This window comes from Pygoscelis adeliae, unplaced genomic scaffold (assembly GCF_000699105.1).
Source record: "Pygoscelis adeliae isolate BGI_AS28 unplaced genomic scaffold, ASM69910v1 Scaffold67, whole genome shotgun sequence".
Lineage (NCBI taxonomy): Eukaryota > Metazoa > Chordata > Aves > Sphenisciformes > Spheniscidae > Pygoscelis > Pygoscelis adeliae.
In genome coordinates, this window is record NW_008825271.1 from 3,801,364 (window position 1) to 3,827,858 (window position 26,495).

Genomic DNA, 26,495 nt, shown 5'->3' on the forward strand with positions numbered 1-26,495 from the left:
CGTCTTTACTATGTTTCAGTATTGATCATTCCAAGTATTAAAAAGTTTAAATAGTAATTAAATTTCATTTTTACTAGCTTCTGATATTTACCCCACCTTTTAGTAGATATTGTTCTCCCGCAAAATTTGTGAGGTTCCGTGTTTTTCAGAGCACTCCCTTTATAAGATGTATAGTCTTCATTTGCAATTTGGAAAGGGCTGTTATTTACCCTCTTTTACCCTCCAGGACGTGAAAGTTGCCAGTTTATCTTCATTCCTCCCTGGACTAGAAAGACACCTGTATTTCTGTTCATGTTTTCGCAAAGGTTCAAAAGCAAGACTGAAAAAAAAAAAATACAAAATCGTTATGAAAGTGTCAGATTACCTCGATTTTTTTTTTTTTTTAAATTTGTTCCCTTAATTATTTAGCAGTTTCTTTTTTGCATGCTGGCAACATGTCTGAGACAAGTGTTGCATAGACTACATAAGTTTCTTTTTTGCCAGTGTACTCATATGTCTTATTATCCAGGCAAAGATAGTCACAAGAATGGAAGATGCTGTAATGTCATTCACTTTCCAGTTGCAGAAGACTAAGTGGTGTAAGAGTGTAACATATTTTCATAGTAGAGTAGACTTGTGTTATGAGATCAGAGATGAAGAATTGAATTCTACTCTGCATAATGGACAACTTAACACTGTTTACATGACACAAATAATTTTATTCCTAGGAAAGCTGGAGAAGCTTAGAGGGAAAAACACCTACCACCTGTATAAAATGCAGTGAAACTAAATAGAAATGGAAATATAAATTCAACAACATGGGGATTTTTCTGTGATTTGGCTCTTTATGCACTAAACATAATAAAAATGCCAACAATCCACTTTGGATTTTGCTGTTTACTATCATGTGTATTAAAAGCAACAAATTCAGCATACATCTAGAAAGTCGTAATGTGTCAAAGTCCACTCAACTTGCAAATCTGTACTAATATTTTTATTAAGGGTGTCACTGTGGGAGGAGAGGTTGGTTTTTCATAGATCTATGCTCACAGATGGGGGAAGTGTTATTTTATTGAGGTTCTTGACTTTGCAATAGGGATTAATATAAAACGAATCTTCAACTTCTGCTTGCCCGTTCTGAGTTGGAATAGAAAGAGAGAGGGAGAGCAGTTTTCCTGTGCAGTTTCCTATGAGACCAAATACATGGAGTTTTGTACGTTATGGGAATGGGGAGCTGGAGGGACGGGATAGGATTTTGTAAGGAGTGCTTGTTTTGCCTTTTTCTCCTTTTCTTCTTCCTCATCCTTGTTCTTCAGTGAACAGTGTGCTATAGTGATTTGTGGGTCTCATCTTAAACAGTAGTGTTTATTCAGTGGTTTTCCCCAAATTTGGCAACTGATAGTCATAAAAAGGAAATGAAAAAGGATTTTGCAAGTGCTTTTCTCTTTGCCAAGCCTGGAACATAATTTAGGACAAAGGGAGTTCACTAGCTTCTGGAGCTTTCTCCAAGCTAAATTGCAAATTTCTGATGCAAACAATGTTGCTTCACAGAGTGTTCTGTTCTTTCTGTTCTTTTTATTTTTTAAAAGAAGAAAAAAAAGACCACAAAAGTACATTTACATTCAAAAGTGTCAATCCGCTAAATATAACATTTTATCACAACCCCCTACCTAATGTCAGGTGATATATAGTATATAGGGTGAGATATGAAAACGACCTTTCAGATTTTGGTAGCTCATTAAGTTTACTAGGTTTGAGAATTAATTTGTGATGGGCTTCTGCCATCCTACAGTGCAATGAAACAGTTGTCCTGAAGCTGTGTAGTGATATGCTTTTGCTCATTCTCTTCGTTCATTAGTTCATCATGTTACTAACAGGTTATCACTTCAGAGTGTAGGAAATAATGTTGACTTGGTGGATAAGTATCTTGGGGTGGTAATTCTCTGTAAAATAAGTAGTTTCAGTTAATCATGTACAGAAAGATAAATGACAAATTCAAGTCGTCTAGTCAATTATTATAGTCCATGTACTATAATGAACATATTGAGAAGTATGAGAGGGTTTTATTGTGTGATAGATAGCTACCTAAATTTATATACAGTTATAAACCCATTGTTTTTCCAGGAAAAAAACAGCTTTGTATTGTGAATGAAGCCCTGGGAGGAGAAATAAATATGCATCTAGAGTAAGTATTATGTTGACAACTACGCAATATCGATTCTATACCTAACAGTTCTGATTTTATAGCATATTCTGTCCTTTTCCGGAGCTTTTAATTTGAAAGAGACAGATAAAGAGAAGTAACATGTCCATGTGGACAAGGGAGAGGAATTCCATCTGCAAAGTGGAAGTTCTTTTCTCAGTGAAAACTTGGTGACAGTCTTCTGGGGAAGCTTGTTATTGGTGTGTTGGTTTATTGATCAAGTAATCAGGATAATCTTAATGGTGTTTTACTACTGATTCTTGTGCTTGAACTATATTTAGAACTTGCAGAATCATCTGAGAGTTTGGAAATTAAAAAAAAATGTTTATAGCTTCTTTATCATGAAACGTGGAATGTTTAGAATATATGTGTTTATATAATCCACATTTTATTGTGGATTAGTGCTGAAAGCATACACGTTGTCTTTAATGTCACTTTGTAGACCTGAAAACATAATTCTTGGGCTTCTTACGCTTATTATAATGAGTAGTTTGACATGTTATACAAATCACTTGAAAAATTGTCTTACATATTATTGCTGTAGCCATAAAATATATAGCTTAATCTTGTTTTCTGTAATCTACATATGATAATTACAGGTATATTGATAACTTTTTTCTAGACCATCTTTCTCTCAGAAAGGTAGTATTTCCTATTCTGTATGCTGGTGTTCTGAAAATAGTTTTAAATCTTCAGAGTATAGAGTCTTCTACTGCTTTGCTGGTCTCATCCATCTTCCTGTCAGGAAGGTTTTCTAGATAGTCAACGTAATCATTTCCTATGAATTTATTTTATACTTCTAGCTATAGATATTCTTTTACGTTTCTCAAAAAAAAACCCTTTAAAAAAGAAAAGAAGTTCCATTCACTTCAGCATCACAACTTCAAGAAGCACGTGGTTTTCCTAAATTATGAGCATGTTGGGGCCAAGTTTGTATGTCACACAGATGTCAGAATTATCTTGGAAAGCAAAATCAATGTTGCAGATTGTGTGGATCATTTTGATTTCTTTCTTCCACTAGCATAACCAGAACAAAAAGTAGGTTTTGTTAAATATCTGCTTTCTGATGTGTTGCTCCCTCCCACTCCCAGATAGTGATAAATTTTGAAATAAACCCTGTACAAATTCTCAGTAGACATGGGGAGGTTGGCAACAACTATTTTTTCCCAATAATTCACTTCAATTATGACAAAACAAAATTACTAGTGTAGACACAGCAGCTGATATCTGCAATTCCTCTATAAATCAAGGAATGGAAGGTAGCTTTCATTCAGTGATGTGTGCTATGCCCTTTGGGGTTGTTCTCTTTCTCTTTGAAACTTGATATGAAAGCATATTCACAGTACAAAGTTTTAAACTGAGTTTTGTTTTGCTTGTAATGCCTGTCTCACACAGTACACCACCAAACACTTTGGTCTGTGGGCCTCAGACATTTTAATGAGTTGGTTTTCTATGGAAATGTGCTTTTCTTGGGTCAGCAATTTTGGTAGTGATTTGGGAATGAACAAGCAAAGTTAAAGCCTTTGAATTGATTTCAGTTCGATGACATCTGCCTTCTTCAGTATATAGGTAGAAATGACCTTTTCTGAGCTGTTATTTTTAATTTTTTTTTTCAGTTTAGTTTACGGTTTTAATATCCCTTTTGCAGCAGTTGTCTGCTAGTAGCAGACAAGATACCCCAGTGATACTGTGCCTGAGTGCTACTAAGAGAGAGATATGTCTTGAATTTTAAGAACCCTAGCTGCTATTTTATTCTAAAGTTTTTAACCAACATAATCTGTGTTTTGAACCACTAATTGTTACTGAATTGTTGCCTTTCTGTAGTAGGCCAAATGTGAGGAGATCAAATACAACAGAGAAACAGGTTTATTATATTCCTTATCTCTCTCTAAAAGGAACAAGTCATACCACTAGAATTGCAACCTTATTTTTTTCCCTCCCCAGCTTCAGATTTATGACCTAGGGATATGAACGTGTGGTTCATTCCTCCTGGGACTTTGCAAGAGTAACTTCAGTGATTGTATGCTCTTGATTTCCAGTGAAATTGCCTATGTGCAAATGCATGTGGTAGATGAACATACCATGTGGTGTATCAGGTAAATAGAGCCCTCCTTGAGGAGGTCAAGGTCTCTGTCAAGTATTCTGCTTTGTTTAATTACTGTTTTCTTGAGCAATCACTGCCATTTCTCTAGCTTTGGTAATATGCCCTTTGATGAATTGTCTTTGCTGGTTAGCTGTATGCCTTCCTAGACCCACTGTGTATAATTTCAGCCTAACCCATCAGTGCATTTTGGACCATACTGCCTAACTGGTCTCTCTGTTCTTTCATTTTGGCTGACTCACAGCAGAAGTCTCTGAAGGCTTAGGATTTGGCTTAGCCTGTGTCCCAGTGCATAGGCTGCCAGTGTGAGTTGATCCCATTGCTTGCCCTTGAAGCGTGCACATTTATGCCATTGCAGCACTGCCGAACTGGGGCTGTCAGGTGGGCCTCTTGCCTGTTGCTGTTGCTGTACTTACTGTGGGGGAATTGCCCATTCATGTATCTGGAGAACCACGTATTTATTTAATGCTGTAACCTGGATCCCCTAACGTGTAATACCATAGGATTACATAGATCATATGAAGAGGTTAGCGGTACCCCAACTAGTTGTCTGAGATGATGTGAATCTACAATAAACATGTGAGTAGTGTAGCTCCCCAGAGATATAAGAAAAGATGAATTGTGTTTTTTAACTGCAACAGGCTGACTGTAGATGGGACAGTAAGATTTTTGTCTCATTATAAAACATTGGGTGTAGTTTCTCTCATGAGATAGATCTTGTTAGGCAGTCTCTGTGGGGACGAGTCACAAGACGTTCTTACTTTCATGTTAGCAGGTTGGATTAAATTGTGCTTGATGAGAACAAATTGATACTTTGATTAACTACATTGCTTTACAATTTGTGGTGACTTGTTCTCTGTTAGGCTTTTAAGCAGATAGCTTTATCAGTGTAAAACATATCTTCTGCCACCCACACATGGAAGGCATAGTGTCTTTGCAGATACTGGGTAGAAAAGATAGACTGAAGAAAGCTGACTAAATGTGAAATGTTTGCTTGAGATAGACAAAGGACAGGACAATTGGTGGACTGCAGCATTGAAATATGAAAGAACAAATGAAGAAGGAGGACAATTTTTAATGTAGTTCAAACTGTTCCTCTCGTACTCTGCTGCAGCTTTCTTGCTAGTAGAGCTTCTGAAGGTGAGTAGTACTTAACCAAAAAGAGGATCCTCTGATGCTGGGGCTTTTAACCACTGACGTTTTCTCAGTTGCCTACCACAGACCTACTGCATTCCAGGGAGCAAGCAGGAAGCCTTCTGCATTCTGGTGGTGCATGTATAGGATCATGAAGGATGGGGATGTGACTGCTCTTCAAAGGCTTTACTTTTGTAGCAAAACTTACCACAGATGGGATGAATTCTTTCCTTTGAAAAGATTGATGTCTTCCTTTGAAACACTCTTGTTAGTAAAATGTAAACCTTCTCCCTGACCATAGTCCCTAAAGAAAAGCTGACAAATATATGCAGAACGCTTTCTTTTAAATAAAAAACAAACAAACCCTGAACAAGGTCCCTTTTAAGCTGGAACTAAGTTGAGGCATGCTAAAATTTGCAACTTATTTTTCTCCTACCCTCCCTCATCCACTTATCAAAGACTGCAGAGACGTGATTGCATAGCTATGTGTAAGACCATATAATTTCCCTCTGCTTCTTTGAAGTTGTCTAATTTCAAGCCCCTTTATGCCATACTGATCCATGAAAATGTTTTGATACATGCTGTTTCTTTCACTGCCATTGAGGCTTCTTATCCATCTCCATTGTCTCTTGTGTACCTGGACCGACAGGGTGGAAAGCTTTGGCTGGTAGAGCAAAAGCATACAGTATCTGATAACAGAGGTACACTTGTGTTTGGGAACTGCTCGAGAACACAGCATCTTAGCGTTTCAACATAAGACAACTTTGATAATTAAATTGCAGAGCCTTGCAGCATATTTTGTGTCTACCTTACCGTATTAGGCAGTGTATCTTTTGTCTGTATGTTGTGCATTGCCTGGGAAGCCCCAGTCCTGCGAACTTCTGTGCCACTTTTTTTAAATTCAAAAGTGAAACTTTTGAAAAGAGACACTCCGGTGGGAGCGGACTTCACAAGGGATTCTCTGCTAAGCTGTTCTTCCAGTGCACTTTGCAGTAAAAGAAGTACTTCTGTTGATTAGGGAGTTCAGCCCTGTAATCAGCTGTGGAAAACAGGTTGATGATTTACAGACTTTTGAAGGAAAACTGAAAGCAGATATCCTCCACGAGTCCAGTGACTGCGTCTCAATCCCATCATTATTCTAAAGCAACTCAGTTTAGTTGTGGACTGCTGCTTTTTTTTAAACTGGAAATAGGTTGAATTGTGCTAAAGTTTTCTGCTCTCTTCCTCCCATTCTCATTCACTTACCAGAGACTGCACAGACATGGTTATAGACCCATGTATGTGACGGTGTAACTTTCTCTGCTGCTGCTTAGAGAGAAGACAGGTGCTTGTTAGCATGTTTGTATATGCAACAGTCAACCAGATTTGCAGGAAAAAAAACCCAACTAACTAACCAAGCCCATACTGAAAGGTATTTAATGCGAAACGAAAAAGTTCATGTAGGTGCAAATTAGTTGCCTAATTTCAAAAGCTGCTGTCCAGTTACACAAAGAATATAGGAAGATCTTAGGGGAGATAGTGACTTGTCTCTTTGAACGTCGGTTCCTCATGTGTATGATATGTACACTGGTGCTTCTTGTTCCACATGGGGATTGTTAAATGTATAAACCCTTGGCGGTAGGGGCAGGTACCTCGTGTAGGAGAGGAGGGATTAGAGACAAAAACGTTGTCAGTATAGGAAATTGAAATAGCTCTAGAAGGCATATGTAAGTGGACTTGGCCTTGTAATAGGGTTAAATGACTGATAGATAAGATACGGTTGAATTGCAGAAAGATTTACCTGCTAAGAAGGTTTTGTTGTTGTGTGGCAGGGTCACAGTATTAAACTGAGCAGTGGTTTTTGGAAGTAGAATTCTGAATGGACTGCAGGAGGAGGTGTATTTGCACTTGTCAGGACTATCAAATGGTGGAGTAATACCTTGATCAGGATTTAGCAGAGAGGAAAGGCTAAATTATTGTAAAATTTTAATGATGAACTGATTAAAATAAACCATTACTTTTGTTCTTAGTGGCCCCTAAGTTCACATCCACCCCTTTCTTAATGAATTGGTGTTTTATAAATTAATTTATTTTCTCACCTTTGGACTCAATATGGTCAGGTTATTTGTCCTGTTTAATTGGAGTTAGTTTTACTTCACAGGGAATAATGTGCTGTTGCAGTTACTGTGGCATATTTGGCCTTACAAAATAATCAAGAAAACCTACTAATCTAGTAACAAAATCTGCTTACCACAAATATAATGAATATATTCTTTCTGCTACTGCTATAGCTAGAGCATACTAACTTTAGATTGATAAGTATCTTAAAAGATAGTGCTGCTTCCAATTCAATTATTTCCCTTTTTTAAATAGGTATGCTGTTTTTAGGATCTACTCTGTGACCACTTAAGTTGTCAAAAGCTTTCTATGCTTTTTAAAACAGTATTACAGAGTTTAAAGTCTTTGAAGCCTACACTATCTATTAGTGTTCTGTATTACTAAGAAGATTCCAGTATCCCAAGATGCTTTCCAAACTGGAAATATTTCCTTCCTTAAGGGAATTGATTTGATCTTAGAAATATTATTGTACATTGCAGTCTGCTTGTTGCTGTCTTGTTAATTTTAAATTAGAGATGATTAAAAAGCCATAGTATTTGCCACTGTGAGGATAATGTCTGTTTCTCTCACTACTCTTAGATTTCTGATCCGATAGCTGGGCTAGATGTGAGTGAATGTAGCCCTTGTCAACTTCATGTTTGCTGCAGGCAAGTTGTTTTCAGCTAATAATTGAAATTGGGTATTTTTGTTCTTCATTTGATGCTTTGTACAGTCTGTTTATGATGACTTTGTGCACTAGGAGTGAACATTCAGAATGAACTGTTTTATTGCATTTTACTGAGATGTTATTGTTTGCACCAAGGGACAAATGATCTTTTTCATGATTCTTTGTTACTAAAGATGTAAATGGCTTTAATCTTGTGATTCTATGTATGTGCAGTATACTGCTAGGTGCAGTTTTTAGTTAGAATACTGTGCTGGTTTTGGCTGGGATAGAGTTAATTTTCTTCATAGTAGCTAGTATGGGGCTGTGTTTTGGATTTGTGCTGAAAACAGTGTTGATCATACAGGGATGTTTTAGTTATTGCTGAGCAGTGCTTGCACAGAGTCGAGGCCTCTTCTGCTTCTCACCCCACCCCACCAGCGAGTAGGCTGGGGGTGCACAAGAAGCTGGGAAGGGACACAGCTGGGACAGCTGACCCCAACTGAGCAAAGGGATATTCCATACCAGATGACGTCATACTCCGCATATAAAGCCTGGGGAAGAAGAAGGAAGGGGGGGGATGTTCGGAGTGATGGCGTTTGGCTTTCCAAGTAACCGTTACGCATGATGGAGCCCTGCTTTCCTGGAGATGGCTGAACACCTGCCTGCTGATGGGAAGTAGTGAATTAATTCCTTATTTTGTTTTGCTTGTGTGAGTGGCTTTTGCTTTACTGATTAAGCTGTCTTTATCTCAACCCACGAGTTTTCTCACTTTTACTCTTCTGATTCTCTCCCCCATCGCACTGGGGAGGAGTGAGCGAGCGGCTGTGTGGTGCTTAGTTGCTGGCTGGGATTGAAGTATGACAGTCCTTTTTGGCACCCAGCGTGGGGCTCAAAGGGTTCAAGATAATGACAGATTTGATTGGAATGTGCTAGATCATATTTATAGCTGTTGTTGCTGTTTAGCTATTAATGGGCAGGCTCTTGTGCTTGCCATGGGGCTTGCTTGCCTTACTGTATATTAGAGTCTAGTGCTCGTTAGTGATTGCTTTCTGCTTTCGCTGCTTGCTGTACTGCTTATCTTACTCTGCTGTGCCTGGGAACATTTTAATAACAGCAATGGCGATGTGGCTGGGTTGGCAGATGGCCAACCTTACTGTTCTGATCTAGTGTCATCTAACTCTGAAAAAGATCTGATTTGAATCAAAATGCTGCCAGTTGTTAATGTCCCATGTATCTGAGAACTCCCAGTGTCATAACTTGAGTGTGCCCAAATTAGGATTTGGAAATGGCAGGAAGCTCTTAAATATCATAGAATCATAGATTTAGGTTGGAAAAGACCTTTAAGATCATTGAGTCCAACTGTAAACCTAACACTGCCAAGTCCACCACCAAACCATGTCCCTAAGTGCTATCTTTGATAAATAAGACCTTGGGGGACTTCATGCAGGAGATGAAGGGACACACCTGCTTGTCTTGGAGGCTTCTTTCACAGAGGCTGTATCTGTTCTTTATATATGGCGGCTAGACATAGGATATCCTTGTGTAGGAAAAGATGCCCATACTACAGGTGCAGACTGTAGCAGTCATCTGCTTAGGCAGTAAGCTGTTAACAGAGGCAGGACTTGAGTGTTCAATAACATAGTGGTAGTTATAAATTCTTACATAAAAGTCAGTAACTAAGTAGCACTTTTGTGGAAAGTGAGCTTTCCTATTGCACACACAAACGTAACAGTGGCTCTGTCATGGGATCTCTTGGCATCTTGCTGTATTTTTAATGTGTGGTGAGAGATGTAGCATTTCTGTTCGCTTTAGGTCTTCTCATAGCTGCAGAAAAGTAGGGCAGTATTTCAGGAGTCTGTAATGACCAAACCACCAATATGGAACCACTACCCCAAAAAAGTATGTTTAGAGAGCTACAAGATAGAAGTAGTTATTTGAAGGAGGGAATGAGTACTGTCTTGAAGTTTGTGGAGTAGAATCTGAGGCTGGGATAGGAAAGATGCATAAGGAAAGAAGAAAATTGCAAAGGCTAGGGAGGACAGAGAATTAGAACAGACTAGAGGAGAAGAGAGGGTGTCAGGTTAATAGTTTTGGATTGTCTGTGTGTGGTACATCCTAGAGCTTTGCATGCGTCTCAAGAGTCTTATATCACCGATCTTTGATTTTTTTTATCAGCATTCTTGGAGAAAGCCATAATCTCCCTTATTGCTGTTTACTAGCTTAAATAGTGGAGGCTGATCTGAAGTTTCCGATTCTACTCTTGGTATCATACTGCTGTACTGCTGATAGAATTTGTCATGTGATATCTAGATGTGTAATATCAGTTTCTTTTATTTTAATTACAACAATAACATGCAAAGTCTACATTGAAACAAGCTCTAAGTTGTAAAGTCAAGCAACTCGTAAATTCCAGAATCAAGCTTGCCTCTGCTTTGTTAATTAAGTTCTCTTGCTGCACCTTATGATACCATCTTTAATTACACGATCACATTAGTTTTTCCAAAGCTGCTTGCTTCACTTCATGCACAGGACAGATCTGCTCAAAGGGTGAATCAGGGCTGTGCAGTGAAGGACACTTTTGCCTGGAGGAGTCTGCTGAACTTTTACAGAAATGGGAAGATTTCTGTTTGAAGGAGAGGGCTGACAAAGAGGGAACTGGCAAGAAGCGGACAGGTGATCTGAAGAATAGGTCAATTAAATATTCCTTTGGATTATTAGGTATGGTATTAGGCAAACTACTTAGAACAGGCTTTTTCTAAATGGTCTCTAAGCATGCATCTTGTTTTCTGAGTGGTTTTTGTTAGAAATGTTGAGAGCTCAGAGCTGTAAGCAAAAGTCACCAGAAGCTGTGCATTAAACATATAGTGGTACCTACTTAAGTCAGTAATGATAAAAAAAACAGATCCTAGGCCTCTGAAGTTGGGTTCTCAAATCCACTTGCTACTTTGATCTCTGATTTTTTTTTAAATTATTTTTTCTCTCCCTCCCCGCTCCCCCCCGGTGCAGGAACGTCAGTAATGTAGAAGTAGAACCAAACTGTTGGGAGGGAGTGCTTGAAAGTGTAACGCCAGTGTGAGCATGGAAGAGATAGACAGGTGAGAAGTGTGAGTGGAGTAGGGGGGCAAGCAGTAGAGAGACTTTGATAATGTTTTGTAAGATATTACTTCTGTTCCCAGTGTTGGCTGGCTCTCATGAGCTAATTCTCACTAGTTTTGCACAATGCTCTCCAGTGCATCTGGTTCCAGGTAGTTTATTATCTGGTGAGAAGCTTGTATGGAATGCCAGCTTTGTTCTGGAAGTAGTGTTACCCAAACAGATAAACTGTCCAGGATTTATGCTGGCTTCTCCACAAATGGAATGTTTTATCTGCAAAAAAGATGAACTAGATTGTGTTAATTGTCTTGCATGAGAGTGTTTAGAAAATGCATCTTACGTGCTGTAAGAAGCAAGGGTTGGGATGGAGGTGGAAAATCCTGATCATGCAGTTGAATCTTGTTGAATCTTCAGCATATTAATATACATTTATAGATACAGGGGAATGCATAACCATCTTTTGCTTTTTGCTTGCTTCAGAAGTCTTAAAGTTGTGCCCTGTTTATTTTTGGACATTTTGAAAATGGCAAAAATTGCTGCTACTTTTGAGACAGGCTGTATGCTTTGCCGTGCTAACAGTTTCAAGAATACAAGCAGAGCACACACGCAGGGAGCAGAGATGTAATGTTGCTATGATTTATATGAGCTGTTGGAACTTGTAGTGCATTTGTTGTCTTCCTAAACTCTTTGTATGTTGGTGTTGTGGAGGTTTGGTTTGGGTTTTTTTTTTGTTTTGGTGGGGTTTTTTCTTGGTGGTTCCCCGTCCGTCCCCCCCCCCCCTGGTCTAAAAGCTGTTTAGATCAAAGGCGGTTTGCAAAAAGGAGAATAAAAATGTACAGCTCATGGAGGGGAAAAAAAAACAAACCGGGGACTGTGACTTAGATATTGGTGCTTGAGGGAATAATATGTTCTCTTAAGCCTCTCAAATATCTGGAAGATATCTGTCTTTGTTTCATTTTAACTTTCCCCTGCAGGTGTACTACTACTTTAATACTCAGATATCTAGGATATTAAATAATGGGTGAAAAGAATGTTTCAGTGTTTGGTCTCATTCTCATAGTCCTTTAATATGACATCTCAATTTATGTGACTTTGGATACATGAAGGTTTTATCTTTTATGTCGTTTGTTTTTGGTTACTTTCGTATTGATACACATGCATCCTTCTACTTGCATATGGTGTCCTACAGATGTTTTCAACTGTTCATGATATGCTTTCTGACAGAAAACTTTAAGTATTTGTAATTATATCTATTCATGGAAATACTGTTTTCAAAAATATATAAATAACCTGGACTTTTTTCACCTGTATAGCCTATGCAACATTAGTTACTAAGCAACTCTGAGAAGAGACATGGTCAGATGGCAAAAATGTCATAATGAAAAACTAAAAATGTAGTGACATATGCATAAAATGTAGTGACATATGCATAAAATGTTTACTGCATGAGCTTCTGTTATGCTTATTTATTTCAGTAGCACCTTAATTCAGTAACTGATTTCAAAAGCTTGAGCATTAGAAACTATTATCATGAGGAAAAGTTTGAGAAGATGGTCCCATATAACATGCTTTAAAAAATTCCATCCTCAAACTGAATTAAAAGAAAAAAGGTTTCAGTGTTCTCTTTACGTATGTTCTTTTTCGTTATATGCTATAATTTGATGTGCATAGGTATATGTGTATTTTGTTTTGTTTTTTAAACAGATTTCTGTGGATACCAAAGCTCAAAACACAATATCAATCTCATCATGATGCTTGAACATCTGTAGCTAACTACAGGATTTTCAGAAGAAATCCAGCATGGCCTAGTTGGCTTGACCTTTGGAAAATTTATAATGTCCTCTGGAACCAGTATCAGCAAAAATCGGCAGGCTCCGAGCCTGCAGGGTGTTGACCCAGAAACATGCATGATAGTGTTTAGAACACACTGGGCACAGGTAATGTTAATTGGTTTTATTGATTTGAAGTAGGCTGCATTAATAGGAATTTGCTTCATTCTTGCTTTTGGGAAAATCCTGAATTGCTCAGGAACAAACGTCTTTCATGCAGAATGTAGTAGATGACATTGAAACATTTTAAAACACAAAGGTAATTGACCTTTTAAGGTATGGTTAGCCTTTACTAATTACACTTTGAACTCCAGATTTGCATCTAAAAGGGAAGTGGTAGGACATGGTAATATCTTATGGAAGGCCTAGATCTTCTTCCTGGCTTTTCTAGTGACTCACTGTGACTTGGACCTTGTTGCAGACTTCTGTGCTTCCTTTCCTTGTGCTGGGTAAGGCTTGCCTAGCTTTTGTAAAGTATATTAGATGCCTGGTGCAAAGCTGTATGCAGTGTTGTTTATTATGGATAGATGTAGATTATGCACTTCAGCGTATTCTAAAAATTGTTTGCATGTCATCAGGATTATAATTGCTTTTAGGCAAAGATGTTTTGCTCCAAGCACGATAATATAAGGTCTTATTTGCTGCAGTAATATGAATAACTAATGGTTTATGTAAAATTGATTTCTGTGCTGCTGCTTTTGCTGGTTTTCGGCTATCCTGAGAAGCAAGCCAGATGAATGCTGGTGTTTATGAGATGTTTCCAGTGTCAGAGGAGCCATCGTTCAAGAGCCACCTTTTCTCACTTAACTCTAGTGATGCTGTCATGTAAGGGGAGCTGCTGTTCCTTTGTGTTTTTGTGGCAATTATCCTCCGCAAAAGCGCTAGACAGTGGTTGTTTCACAGACAAGGAGCTTCACTGATTGCATGCAGAACAGAATTTAATCCAGGGGTATAATGCTGGGATGACAATTGTTACTCAATCCTAAATCTATATTGAATGTTGCAAGAGTATGTGCAGAAAACCCCAAGTTTTCAGCAATAGGACAAGTGGCAAATTTAGGTGCTTATAGAAGTGAACAAAAGCGTTACGTTTTGGCTTCATACATCCCAAATGTGAAACTTTTAAATTTAGAAAGCTTGACAGACAAAAACTAAAAGCATAAAAAGAGTTTGGGCTTTCTGTATAAAGAATTTTGATGGATTTTTCCTTATAGGGGTAAGTGCATTTTTTTAAAAAAAAACATTCAAATAACTGATCTGCATTTGTTTCTCTTTAGGTTCTGAAAATCTTAGAGAAGCATGATCCTTTGAAAAACACTCAGGCAAAGTATGGGGCAATTTCACCTGATGAGGCGAGCACTGTTCAGAATTATGTAGAGCACATGCTTTTCTTATTAATTGAGGAGCAAGCAAAGGATGCCTCAATGGGGCCTATTCTGGAGTTTGTGGTCTCAGAAAACATCATGGAGAAGCTTTTTCTTTGGAGCCTACGGCGAGAGTTCACCGATGAGACAAAAATTGAGCAACTCAAAATGTATGAAATGCTAGTAACCCAGTCTCATCAGCCTTTGCTGCACCACAAGCCCATCCTGAAGCCTTTGATGATGTTGCTGAGTTCCTGCTCAGGAACAACCACTCCAACAGTGGAAACAGAGTTGGTCATCCTCTTGAACCAGCTCTGCTCTATAATAGCCAAAGATCCCTCCATTTTAGAACTGTTTTTCCATACCAGCGAGGACCAAGGAGCTGCCAATTTCCTCATATTTTCCCTGCTGATTCCCTTCATCCATCGAGAAGGAACAGTAGGTCAACAGGCCCGTGATGCGCTGCTTTTCATAATGTCTCTGTCTGCAGAAAACAACGTTGTTGCAAACCACATAGCAGAAAACACCTATTTTTGCCCAGTAAGTTGTTCTTGGTTTGCTTGATCTTCAGTGCTAAACTAACTGTCTTCCCTGTATTGTCCTCATCCTTTTCTGTCATTTTTTGATAAAGATGCATTGTAACACATTTGTTTCAGCTAACAGCTATTTCACAAATTATAATGCTGTTTAAGCCAGCCCTACTGCCAAAGGAAGTCTTGCTCCTTGTTTCCATACCAGTGTCTTGTGCTTTTGGGCCAGCACAAGCGTTTTTGCAGTCACACAGTGAATTGAGTTGGGAAACTGATGGAAGTTACAACAGAACTTGGTGGGAGGGAAACCTGTTCTGTCTCACTGTGAGGCCCCTGTGAGATTCTGGGGGTGAAGGGAGTGAGAAATGGGAACAAGGTGTTCTGAGGCTGTTGTTTCTGGTGGCAGTGCTAGCTTAGGTGGGCTGTGCTTGCCACACTATAACATCAGTTCAACAGTTCAAAAAATAAGAGTGAAAATAGTGTGAGTTATAGAAATGTAATATTTTTGCAAGATAAAAGGGAGACTTGCTCTGTGTCACAGAATTGGACATTTCTATGGCTGTCTTGGGCAGACCACCATCTTGTTGTGTTGTACTCTGTTACAAAACTTGGTAGTAGTGTTGTGTTGTTAGATCTGGCAAATCAATTTTATTACATGAACAGAAAACCTCTGCTGTTAAACAAGTAAATAAACTAATTTAACAAACAAAGCTGCCCTACTGCAGTTTTAAAGCTAAAGCAGAATGGATATGACAACACCTGCCTCTTCATGCATTATCACAAAAATCAGTTTGAGATCTGCAACGGATGGGTTCAAAACCAAATATCATTCTGTAGAAAAATTGGTCTTGTGTGCCAGTTTTTGGACTGATTCTTTTAGCTTCTGCATGGCTTGCATTTTAGTTTAATAAATGCCAGAAAAAATGAAATGGAGGGAAGCCTTACATAGCTACTAAAGCAGAGAGCTTTAGAGCACAGAACACTAGAATCCCTGCCTTAAGCATTAGTGCATGACAGCTATTCCAGCCGTAAGTTTCCATTTACTCTGAGATTGCTGTGTCCTTTGAGCAGCAGGGAAGAGCAAGGTTTGCAGGTTGAAGGAGGCCTACAAGTTCCAAAACAAAACTTCTAAATTATTTCCTTTGTCAGTTGTAAATATTACATCGAATTTCTTGTGCTGAGAGACTCCAGTTGACCTTGTTTAATAGATGCTGCTAAAGAATATGAACTTGATTCTCAAACTGTCCCTGAGACAGATACCATTATTGGATCCATGCTATAACTTCCCTAATTACATCTTCCAATTAATTAAAAAAAAAAAAGCAGCCTTTTTACACTGAAGATAAAAGCCAGCTATATTAACCTTCTAACAGCAGGGAGCCATGATTGACAATCATTCTAATTAGGAAGGCTTCTTGTCAAAATGTGCTAAAATCAGACTTTTCTGAACAGTAATGAGACTGGCCTACGTCTATAATAAAACTTTAATGCAATGCCATAGAATTAGCTCACTAGCACAAAATCTTTTTTGAATTTGAGTGTGATGAGCTGAAGGAACAGGTTTTGTTCTGCTGGAAGACTCTGTAGGTGTCAGTGGCATTGCTGTATATCACTCAAATCAGTGCAGATGTGGCCTCAGCTACTCTGCAAAACAGCTAGCACAGTCCTGTGCTGATAGGAGTGGCATTTGGGTGGCACTGTGTTGATGCTATCTCTGGCTCTGGGGCCGAGTTGGTTGGTAGCGTATAGGGTTTTCTTTACCATGCCTTATTGCATAATATAGACATGCCCTGGGATGGGGTCTGGCCATAAATCTCTGCTGCCTCATATACCCGAATCAGTATTAGATCTGTGCCAAAGTGAACCTGAAGGCTTTCTTGATACTATTTTTTGAGCTAACTTTGGTTAACAGCTTTTTGAAACTAGATTGTCCATGGTATTCAAAACTGTAGGTGAGCAAACTATAAAGAAGGAAGGGGACAGGCTGCAGTAAGATATATCACTAACAAATGTTTTTAACACAGAATATGTAGACAAACTATTGGGCAAAGTTTTCTGACTTTACAGAGATTTTTCTGCCATATAATTTTTTTTATCGTGTTTTGACCTGAAAGTTTTCTGAATCTGATTGAAGATATTGTCTGTTCAGTATTAAAATAAGAAAACAATGTTTCTGAAGAATTTTGAGCAGAATAGCATCTCAAAGTCTCTCCATAAAACTTTGTTTTTCTAAATACCTCACAGCTTAAGAAAGCAAGTATTAAAGCAGGACAAGGAGGTATGGCTCTGCAATGTCCTTGAAAAGTTGAGGCTTCACAGAGGTAGAAAGGCTATGGATGTGGGAGGAAAGGGAATTATTAAAGGGAAGGAATTGGCCAGATAGCAATTGATTATGTATTAACAACACATTTTAATCATATAGTGTGTCTGGGATTACAAATCACATAGTCAGTCAGTGTCTTTTGTGAGTCAAGAGAAAGTAAATAAATCAAGGAGACTGGTTTGCGGAGAGACTCATGACTCAATGGTGAGAAAGAAACTGCTGGAGATGCTTGTAAAAGTAGATGAGCATGTAGGGTTGACTTGACAAATGTTGGGAGAAATTTAAAAGGACACTGCTTTGGATAAAACAAAAAATAAAACCAATCTTGCCCTTCCAGGACATGAACTCATTCATTTGTTTCCCTTTCAGATTTTTTTTTCATTGATGTTTATAATTTTACTGATTAAAACTCCATAATGTAGTCTATATATGTGCATTATTTTATATGCTTCCTTATAGAATGTGAAGAGTTCTGTTAGTAATTTCAAATGGTAATCCTGTTTATACCATATACTTCTATGAAAATTTTCAGATGTTTTTTACCTAGAGGTTGCTTCCAGTTGCTACTCTCTGTCTCTCAGTGCTTTAGAAACATAATTTCACATAGAGCCATTTGTGTTGTACTTCATAGCAAAAATAAGAGCTTTTTAAACTTTACGGATTTTAGCAGCTACATATGTCACTTCGTACTTCAGTAAGTCAGACAAACTAAAGAATTTTTCACTTCAAGACATTGACTGATTGTGAGTTCACTGCTCCTTTTAGTGGAGAGTAGTATGTTTTGCTCAAGGTTGGTTTCTTGTGCTTAAGGACTAAACTTCCATATGAAGGAGAAATGTGGATAGTACACAGCTCTGAAAATCAGATTGCTTACTGAGAGGGTAAGTATGTGTTTATGAATAGCAATTAAATTTTAAGCTGACAATGGAAAATCAAGTGTGCGTTAATTAACAGGTTGCAACACAAAAGAAACTCAAGTTCTCTCTTCAGAATTTTTTCCTTCCTAGAATCGTCTGAAGCCTGGGTTTGTGAGTGTAAGTGTGTGTGGGGGTTATGTATAAGTAGTTCTATAGGCCTAGTAAGATCTTCCTAACTTATTGCTTTGAGCTCTTTTACTGTGAGAGAGAGAAAAAGCAAAAAAGATTCTGGTTATAGAAGAATGTGATTGTACAAATAAAGCTTTGCTCAATGGCTTTAGCTTCTTAGTTTTTTAACATATCTCCAGCATTTTTCTTTACATATCTATGTGTATAAAAAAGTAGCACAGTGTGCTAAAGCAGTGAATTTTCCACAGTATTCCCTCCCCCACTTAATAATTAGCTTAATTATGTATGCCAAAATAAATCCATCTGCAAAACTATGTGATTTAGGAATGGAAGGAATTCAGAAAGACAGCCTTCGTCTGACTGGATGGGTTAGCAATTATAATTTGTTACGCCTGTGTATGATCAAAACCTGAATTCCCTTCTGTGAACTCTTGGTCTTTGACCTGCACATTGTCAACTGTTTGTTTTCTAATAGATAAAACAGTTGTGTTTCATCTGAGCTTTGACTGTCTAGCCCTGTAGCTGCCAAGTAGCCCTTTGTAGAAAGAGGAAAAATTCTTACAAGGGTCTGTTGAATGAAAACTAAAAAGGTTTCCACCAGGCCGAGTCTTAATGATCCCATTAAAGTGAGGAGCATCTTAAAAATTATCCTGAAGTTGTATAAAATCATGTCAGAAGGATGAGAGTTGTACATAATATTTAGAAAGTTTCCAGCTTCAAATAACTTTAATAATTAAAAACTTGGTCTGAAGCTACCAATACTCTGGATATACTCAGTAAAATTTAAAAAAACTTTTTGGAAATACGCTTTTTAAATTTTAACAAAAAATACAATCTTGTGCTTCAGTGATATATTCTACATAAATCATCTGTAAGCCTTAATATTACTGGAAACAATGTCTATACAGTAACTTGTTTCAGGGTGTTTTTATCTCTTCCCTTCCCCCTCCCAGATAAGTAAGAAAGGAAAATGAGAAATTACAAACAGAATTTTTTTTTTTAAAGTTGATTCGGCTGAGTTCAAGTGCCTAGGAATGAAAGTCAACATATATCTGTGGTCTGCGTGAGGCTGAACTTCATTTCTGTTGACAGGGGCACTTTCTCCCTCCATTTCTAATGTTTTGTATTTCCAAGTGAAATCACTTCATGTAGGCATGTGTAAGCAGTAACATTCGAATTGCCATCAAAAGACAAGCTGTAGATAGATGACAGTGATGGCTTCTTCTGGAAGGGACTGAAGGAAAGTGTAAAATGATTTTGCAAGTATTTAAAAAGAAATTATAACTTTGGATTAAAAACAAAATATAAGACAGCCTGCTTTTCCCCATCACTTTCTCCTAAATACCAGCTCTTGGAAGAAGGATATTATATGGAAGGCTCTTTAAAATATTCATGTCTTTCTGCCACAGGACTCTCTCAAAAGGAAAAGAAATTAATCTCAACACTCTCTTCTGTTACTAAAACTAGTAAGAGAAACGATTTGTGGCATTGCCATTCAAGCAGATGGACAGTTGGAAAGTCAGCTTATTTCTCTTCTGTTTTTGAAATACAGGTGCTAGCAACAGGACTAAGTGGCCTCTATTCATCTTTGCCTACAAAGCTGGAAGAAAAAGGAGAAGAGTGGCACTGTCTGCTGAAAGATGACTGGCTCTTGTCACCAGCCCTTGTACAATTCATGAATTCCCTTGAATTTTGCAACGCTGTGATACAGGTAATGGAGCAGAGTTGGCCTGTCCTTTTGAAGTAGTAGTTTTTTATATATTCTGCGGAAGTTTGTAAATTATAGAGTTTATTTACTTCCATTAATGGCATGGACTTTTTAAGTTACACTAAAATAAGTTGCTTATAAAATGAATGCTTTCTGATGTTTGTCCTGGTTATAAAGATGAATTAATATGTTCTTCAGGTGACAAATGTTTCAAATGAAAGCAGTAGATTTGTGTGGCGGCTTGATATTTCATTATGTAATTGGGAGGATTTTCTGTTTAAGAAAAAATAAATAAATGTTTATTGCATTTTAATACCACTGTTTATACTAAAAGTAAATTGAATGCCTTTACATGTGGGAAAATGTAATCTTTCTATATTTAAGCACTGAAAAACATTCTGTGTTTGTCTAAGCTCTCATAATAGCATACAAAAGAAAATAGTCTGTTTTGCCTGTTGGCGAGTACTGCATAAAGAAAGCTTTCCAAGCAGAATTTAGATATCTTCCTAGAAATATAAATTAATTTTAGATTGGCCTGTTTTGAATCCACTCTCTGTTCTTAATGATTATTTCTTGATTATAATTTTTTTTTCTGGCTTTGATACCTTACTATTTTTTTTCCCCGATCTAAACGTAAAATGAGATTTTTGTCTTTTTATATTGTTTTGAAGGCTAGAAAACCCTACGGAACCCTTGTCCAGTATTTTATTAAAACATGATATAAATTCTACAGAAACTGTGGATTTGTGTGTTACTTGAAGAAATGTCCTGAATAGGATTGAAAATTTAGTCACATTTACTGTTAAATAAAAAATGTTCTAGTGAGACGTGTGCAAAATACAGTAAAGCGACTGACTATTAAAGCATTGAACAAGCGAAAATAATAGTAGCTGTCGCTCTTTAAATGCAATATACAAGATTTTTAACATGCATGTTTAAACATGAAGGGGAGATAATATTAATTTTGGTGTCTAGGTGAAATTTTTCTACAGATCTACATTTGCAGGAGGTCATATTTGATATCTTTTTTTTTAAATTGATATAAAGGTTGCTGTAGACAAATTAAAGAGGAGTATATTATTTTAAAACCACTTTTCAAATGAACTCAAAATGGTTAAGGATCTTCAGCTGACATGCAGAAAGAGCAGTTTCTGACTGCTGCTTGATCGTGTCTTTATAGTCTTTCTTCAGCTGAATTGTGAAAGCTTAGTTACTGCAGGAACTTTTGCTCTGTGCATGGCATGGTTTTCGTGGTGTGGCTTGTTCTGTGTTGACCCAAAAACTTTGGCCAGAGATTAAAAAGGAACAGTGTAGCCAAGACTTCTTGCCATTTACTACTTTTTCCCTGGGTCACAGCATAGGAAGGGCAACCCTTTTCCTTCCCCTTTCCAAAGCAAGTGTTACAAATTAAAGGAAGTCTGGGAAAAATTGCAAGTGGGAGAATGTATTTGTGGCCACATATAGGCTGTGACGTTCCAGTCTCTGTGTGAACTTCAGACAGAATATATTAACTTAGAATGCTTCTGAATGGATTTGGTTTTTTGCTTTTATCAAATTTCTTTTAAATATATGAATTGATAATATGTTTTCTTTGTGAAAACAAAATGAATGCTTCATTATAAAAGTAGATTTTTGGCTTCTAATAACAGTTCATTTTTTAAAGCTCCTAACCAACCTATTGAATGAATAATGTAGGTTTTGTTTTCATTTCTGTTTGTTTTACAGTGGTTTGGAGAAGGGCATGTGAACAGTATGTTCTTACCCCATAGCTAGCAAGCGCTTTGGTTTACCTACTCTTGAACCAGAGGAAAGCAGCTGTTCTGCTTTTTCTCTTGTAAGAGGACAAGTTAACAATGGCAAATCCACCTTCAGGTGACCCTGATGAGGTTGCAGGAGCTAAATTTAGAATCTCAAATCTTCCTTTGATGCATGGGTATACACACTTTTCTGTCCATCCATTCATCTTTGTCAGCATGCAGGGAGATTGAAAAGCCCTGTTCTCTAAATTTGGCAGGCTTACTGTAATTAAACATTGTTTGTGTATTTTTTTGAAGAAGGAAAAATCTTTAAGAACCTGAATCATAGCAAATGCTGGTGAGAAGGAAAAACAAACATGTCTTGTTAAATGGGAAAGGGTTTTGGTAGTGGTTAATAGTAGTCTGTGCCCCATCTTGTTTTAAATCTCACTGGAACTGTTCTGTGTCTTTCTCTCCCCCACCCTCATAGGTGGCACATCCCTTGATACGTAACCAGCTTGTGAATTACATTTACAATGGATTTTTGGTGCCAGTAATGGCTCCTGCGCTTCATAAGGTCAGTGGTGTATGCAAGCATGACACAAAATAATAACGGGCAAAAGCATTATGGATGATCTCTGTGTAAAGATACTATTAAATGTACTGTGAGTGGTGACTGCCATATAAATGAGTAAGTTTCTAGGCTAACTTTCCATCTTTTCATTCCATACTTTCTATTTACACTATATAGATTATTAAGCAAGATATAGGTATTTCTGAAAATGCTTAAAATTCTTAAGTGAAATGAAGAACTAAAATATTTTTGTTGCACTAGGCTGACGTATCATCAAAAAAGCAGTGACATTTTAGACCACATTTCATCATGGCAGATGTGTTTCCATGAGGATTTTTTATTCCAAATGAATGTTTTCCGAAAGGAAAATGCCTACAAGGAACATGTTCAGTTAAGAAATATTATGCTAATTTTAGCAAAGTTGGTATTGTTTTGTAGTTCCTTATCACAGTTGGTAGAGCTATTTTGATAACGTAGAGAAGAAATGGAATTTGGTATCAATTTTCTAATGTATTAGGATGCCATGTATGTTGCCTTGAAGAAAAAAAAAATCAATTTTTCTTTGAATTTTAGGGGTTATCCTTTGCAAAATATGTCACTGATGTTGGTGAATTACTTAGTTTTTTTCTTATTGTTAGGCTGCAGGAAACTACATTTCCAACTGTTGCAGAATATGTCAATTAACAGTCTTCATTGGCCCGTGAAAAGAACACCTTGTTTGAGAAGAAAGAGTAGGAATTGCTGAGAGTAAAAATCCACCAAAAACTGCCAGGAGAGGACTAATAAATTACTTTTTGAAGGTCTACTCATTTTCACTGAGCCTGCCAAGCAGAAAGCACTGCACCTGTTCCATTTTCTGAGAGCCCAGTGAAACACGTACCCTGCTTTCTAGTCTAGGACTTGTCTTGGCAGTGCACACAATTCTTCGTAGTAAGTAGTCACTTACCAAGAAAGTAATAAGCAGTACAGAATCTTCCTCAATGATTCGACAGACCTCAAACATTTGGGAGCTTGGCGAGGGCTGAAATAAAATTTGGCTGCGATCCAGATCAAGGCTGGAGTCTGTCATTCAGATCACCTCCTTACCTGGGAGTAATTTTTTCTATTTTTGTGTTTTGCCTTAATCCCTTACCAAGAATGGGAATTAGAATCAGAAGTGAAAAGCTAACCAGCTTTAGGTCAAGGTTATGGATAACAAGGGAGATATCAGAATGTAGCTGTGGGATGCTGGTCTTAGTGGGTACTGTTTTTACCTCTGAAGTACTTAAGACAAATTTTACGTTGTTTTGAATATTACCATGCTGCTGAATACCATTCTTATTGGTCAGTAAATCTGCTAGCCCCCTATTGGGTTGATTATTTCCCTGAGATGTTACTTAAATCATTTAAAGAATGCTATTCTGATTAGGTTTTTTTCATGTGATGTAAATTTTGTTGAACCTCATTTATGTACTCTGAAATTGGGTGAAATCATATTTCTCTTGAAAATGGAGATGTTGGCTGCTAACTTATGTGAGTTTCAAGCCTAGGTCTTTCCTGAACCCCTACATTCTGTTTGGTGCCTTGTTCTTCCAGTAATAAACCTTTCCTTGATTAGCATTAAGTTTGACTTTTTCCTCTTTAAAAATTAGCTACTTATGTGTATAAACTTCAAACGCATTTAATGGAGAAGATGGATTGCACCATCTAGTGGATCTGATACAAGGGTCTCATACATGTGAGACCAAAACTCCATAGCAAAAGGAAACAAGTAAATAGAGGCACGTTTGACCTCTTCAGTCTTTCTGTGCTGTGCCCCACATTAATTTGACAGAAAATAAATATTTTACATTTTTGCTTTTGGGACAGATGTCTATGCGCTAAGACAGATAATTATGCTGTAAGAGCTCTTTCATACATTAAAATAATTTCTAGTTGCCATTGAAAAGATTAATGCTAATTTGAGGAGTAGGCTTTGAAAACTGTATCACCCATTTGGGGACTTAAGTGTTGTAATTGACCTTTAGGTTAAGAAAAAATTGTGAAGGGCCAAAATGAGAGAAAGGCCAGAGCCACCATGGTGGTTTTTAAAACAGAAGTTCTTTCATTGAACACAATACTAAATGAATCTTGGTTTTTCTTTTAAACTCAATGAAGTTGGTTTGGTATCATAAAATCTACTTGTGACTGAAGATTTTGGTTTTTAGCCAATCATTCAGTTTGGGTTGTTCTGACTCATTCTGGCTTATGAGCTCAAATACAATGAGTAATAGAGCATAGTATAAATACCTGATTAGGAAGACATCTGTGGAAGGCTAAAGGGAGGGGTGGTAAGAAGAGATGATAATTATTGGTACATCTTCCTGTGGTGTTCCTGTAAATCTTATTTCTAGAATTTAACTGGCATGGAACAGCTGCTTCTGATAACTCTTGGTGATAGACATGGAAGGGAGGAAGGGAGTCCAGACCTTATGGGCCATTCAAGCCTTAACATCCCATATTCAATCTGGCACCCATGGTTCTACCTTAATGTAAAAATCAGAAGGGAGATGAGCTTCTGGCTCTGCTCTTGAATGACTGTTGGGTAGGCATACTACTTCAGACCTGTTCTCTCTGTACTATATTCTAGTTTTTCTTCAAGAAGTAATGTTTTGAGGAAAAATTTGCTCTGCAGCAAGACACAGACTTGGATTTATTGTTTTTGCAAAGACAGCTCCAGTCAAGTATGTAGACATCTAGGAAAGAAGTCTTCAATCTTTTCTGTTATCAATGTGCTAGAACTTGATTTCTGTTTAAAACAATAGCAGCAACATAAACAAATCACGTTAATGTTACTTCCTGTCTGATCACCAAATCAAATTTAGTTGATTCAAGTATATAAAGTAAAATAAGCCAAACAGCTGTACAAGCACTATTAAATGAATTGTGTAGCTAATAGTTTTATTAGCTTTTAATCCCTCATGGAGTAACAACAACATCAGTTTGCCTTTGCAACTGATGTATTCAGATATGAGCTAAATGTCTAGTACCGGGAGGGTTACTCACTTTTGGATTAAAGCTAAGCCTACATGGTAGATGGTAGGTGCTGGCCAGTCTCTTCTTTCCTCCTGTCTCTTCACAGAATCACAGAATGGCTGAGGCTGGCAGGCACCTCTGGAGATCGTCCTGTCGAACCCCGCTGCTCAGAGCAGGGTCAGCTAGAGCAGATTGCTCAGGGACTTGTCCAGTTGGATGTTGAATATCTCCAAAGCTGGAGACGGCACACCCTCTCTGGGCAATACTGTTCTAGTGTTTGACCACCTGTACAGTAGAAAAGTGTGTGGTCTTTGCTTTTTTTTTTTCCTGATATCTGGTTGGAATTTCCTGGATTTCAGTTTGTGGCCCATTGCTTCTTGTCCTTTCACTGTGCACCACTAAGAAGAGTTTGGCTCCATCTTCTTTGCTTCTTCCCAACAGCTGTTGGCACACGTGGATAAGATCCTGCCTGAGCCTTCTCTTCTCCAGGTTGAACAGTCCCAGCTCTCTCAGCCTCTCCTCATATGATAGGTGCTTCCATCCCATAATCATCTTTGTGGGCCCTTGCTGGACTTGCTCCAGTGTGTCAGTGTGTCTCTTGTACTGGGGAGCCCAGCAGCCTAGATGCATCTTATCAGTACTGAGTAAAGGGGAAGGATGCCTCCCACCAACCTGCTAGCAATGCTCTTCTTAATGTAGCCCAGGAGGCTGTGGGTCATCTTTGTCACAAGGGCTCATTGCTGGCTCAGGGCCAATCTTTTGTTCACAAGGACCTGCAGGTTCTTTCTTGCAAAGCTGCTTTCCAGCCAGTCAATCCCCGGTGTCCACTTGTGCCTGGGGTTATTCCTCCCCAGGCGCGGGGCTTTGCATTTGTTATCGAACTTCATGAGGTTCCTGTTTGCCTCTGTTGTGGTTTAACTTCAGCTGGCAACTGAGCACCACACAGGTGCTTGCTCACTCCCCCCCGCCCTCTGGTGAGATGGGGGCGAGAATCAGAAGAGTAAAAGTGAGAAAACTCATGGGTTGAGATAAGAACAGTTTAATAATTTAAATAAAATAATAATAATAACAATAATAATAAAAGAATATACAAAGCAAGTGATGCACAATGCAATTGTTCACCCCCCGCCAGTTGATG

At 37.9% G+C, this 26,495-nt stretch overlaps 1 protein-coding gene across 1 annotated transcript in view; it reads left to right on the forward strand.

Moving 5' to 3' along the window:
* The window catches only part of FAM160A1 (family with sequence similarity 160, member A1), a 91,491-nt gene that overhangs the window by 38,920 nt on the left and 26,076 nt on the right, over positions 1-26,495 (forward strand). Inside the window, exons 2-5 of the mRNA XM_009329778.1 lie at positions 12,958-13,190; positions 14,360-14,986; positions 19,898-20,056; positions 22,280-22,366. Coding sequence (XP_009328053.1) covers positions 13,089-13,190; positions 14,360-14,986; positions 19,898-20,056; positions 22,280-22,366 — 975 coding nt within the window. The 5' untranslated portion in view covers positions 12,958-13,088. The remainder of the gene's footprint in view (positions 1-12,957; positions 13,191-14,359; positions 14,987-19,897; positions 20,057-22,279; positions 22,367-26,495) is intronic.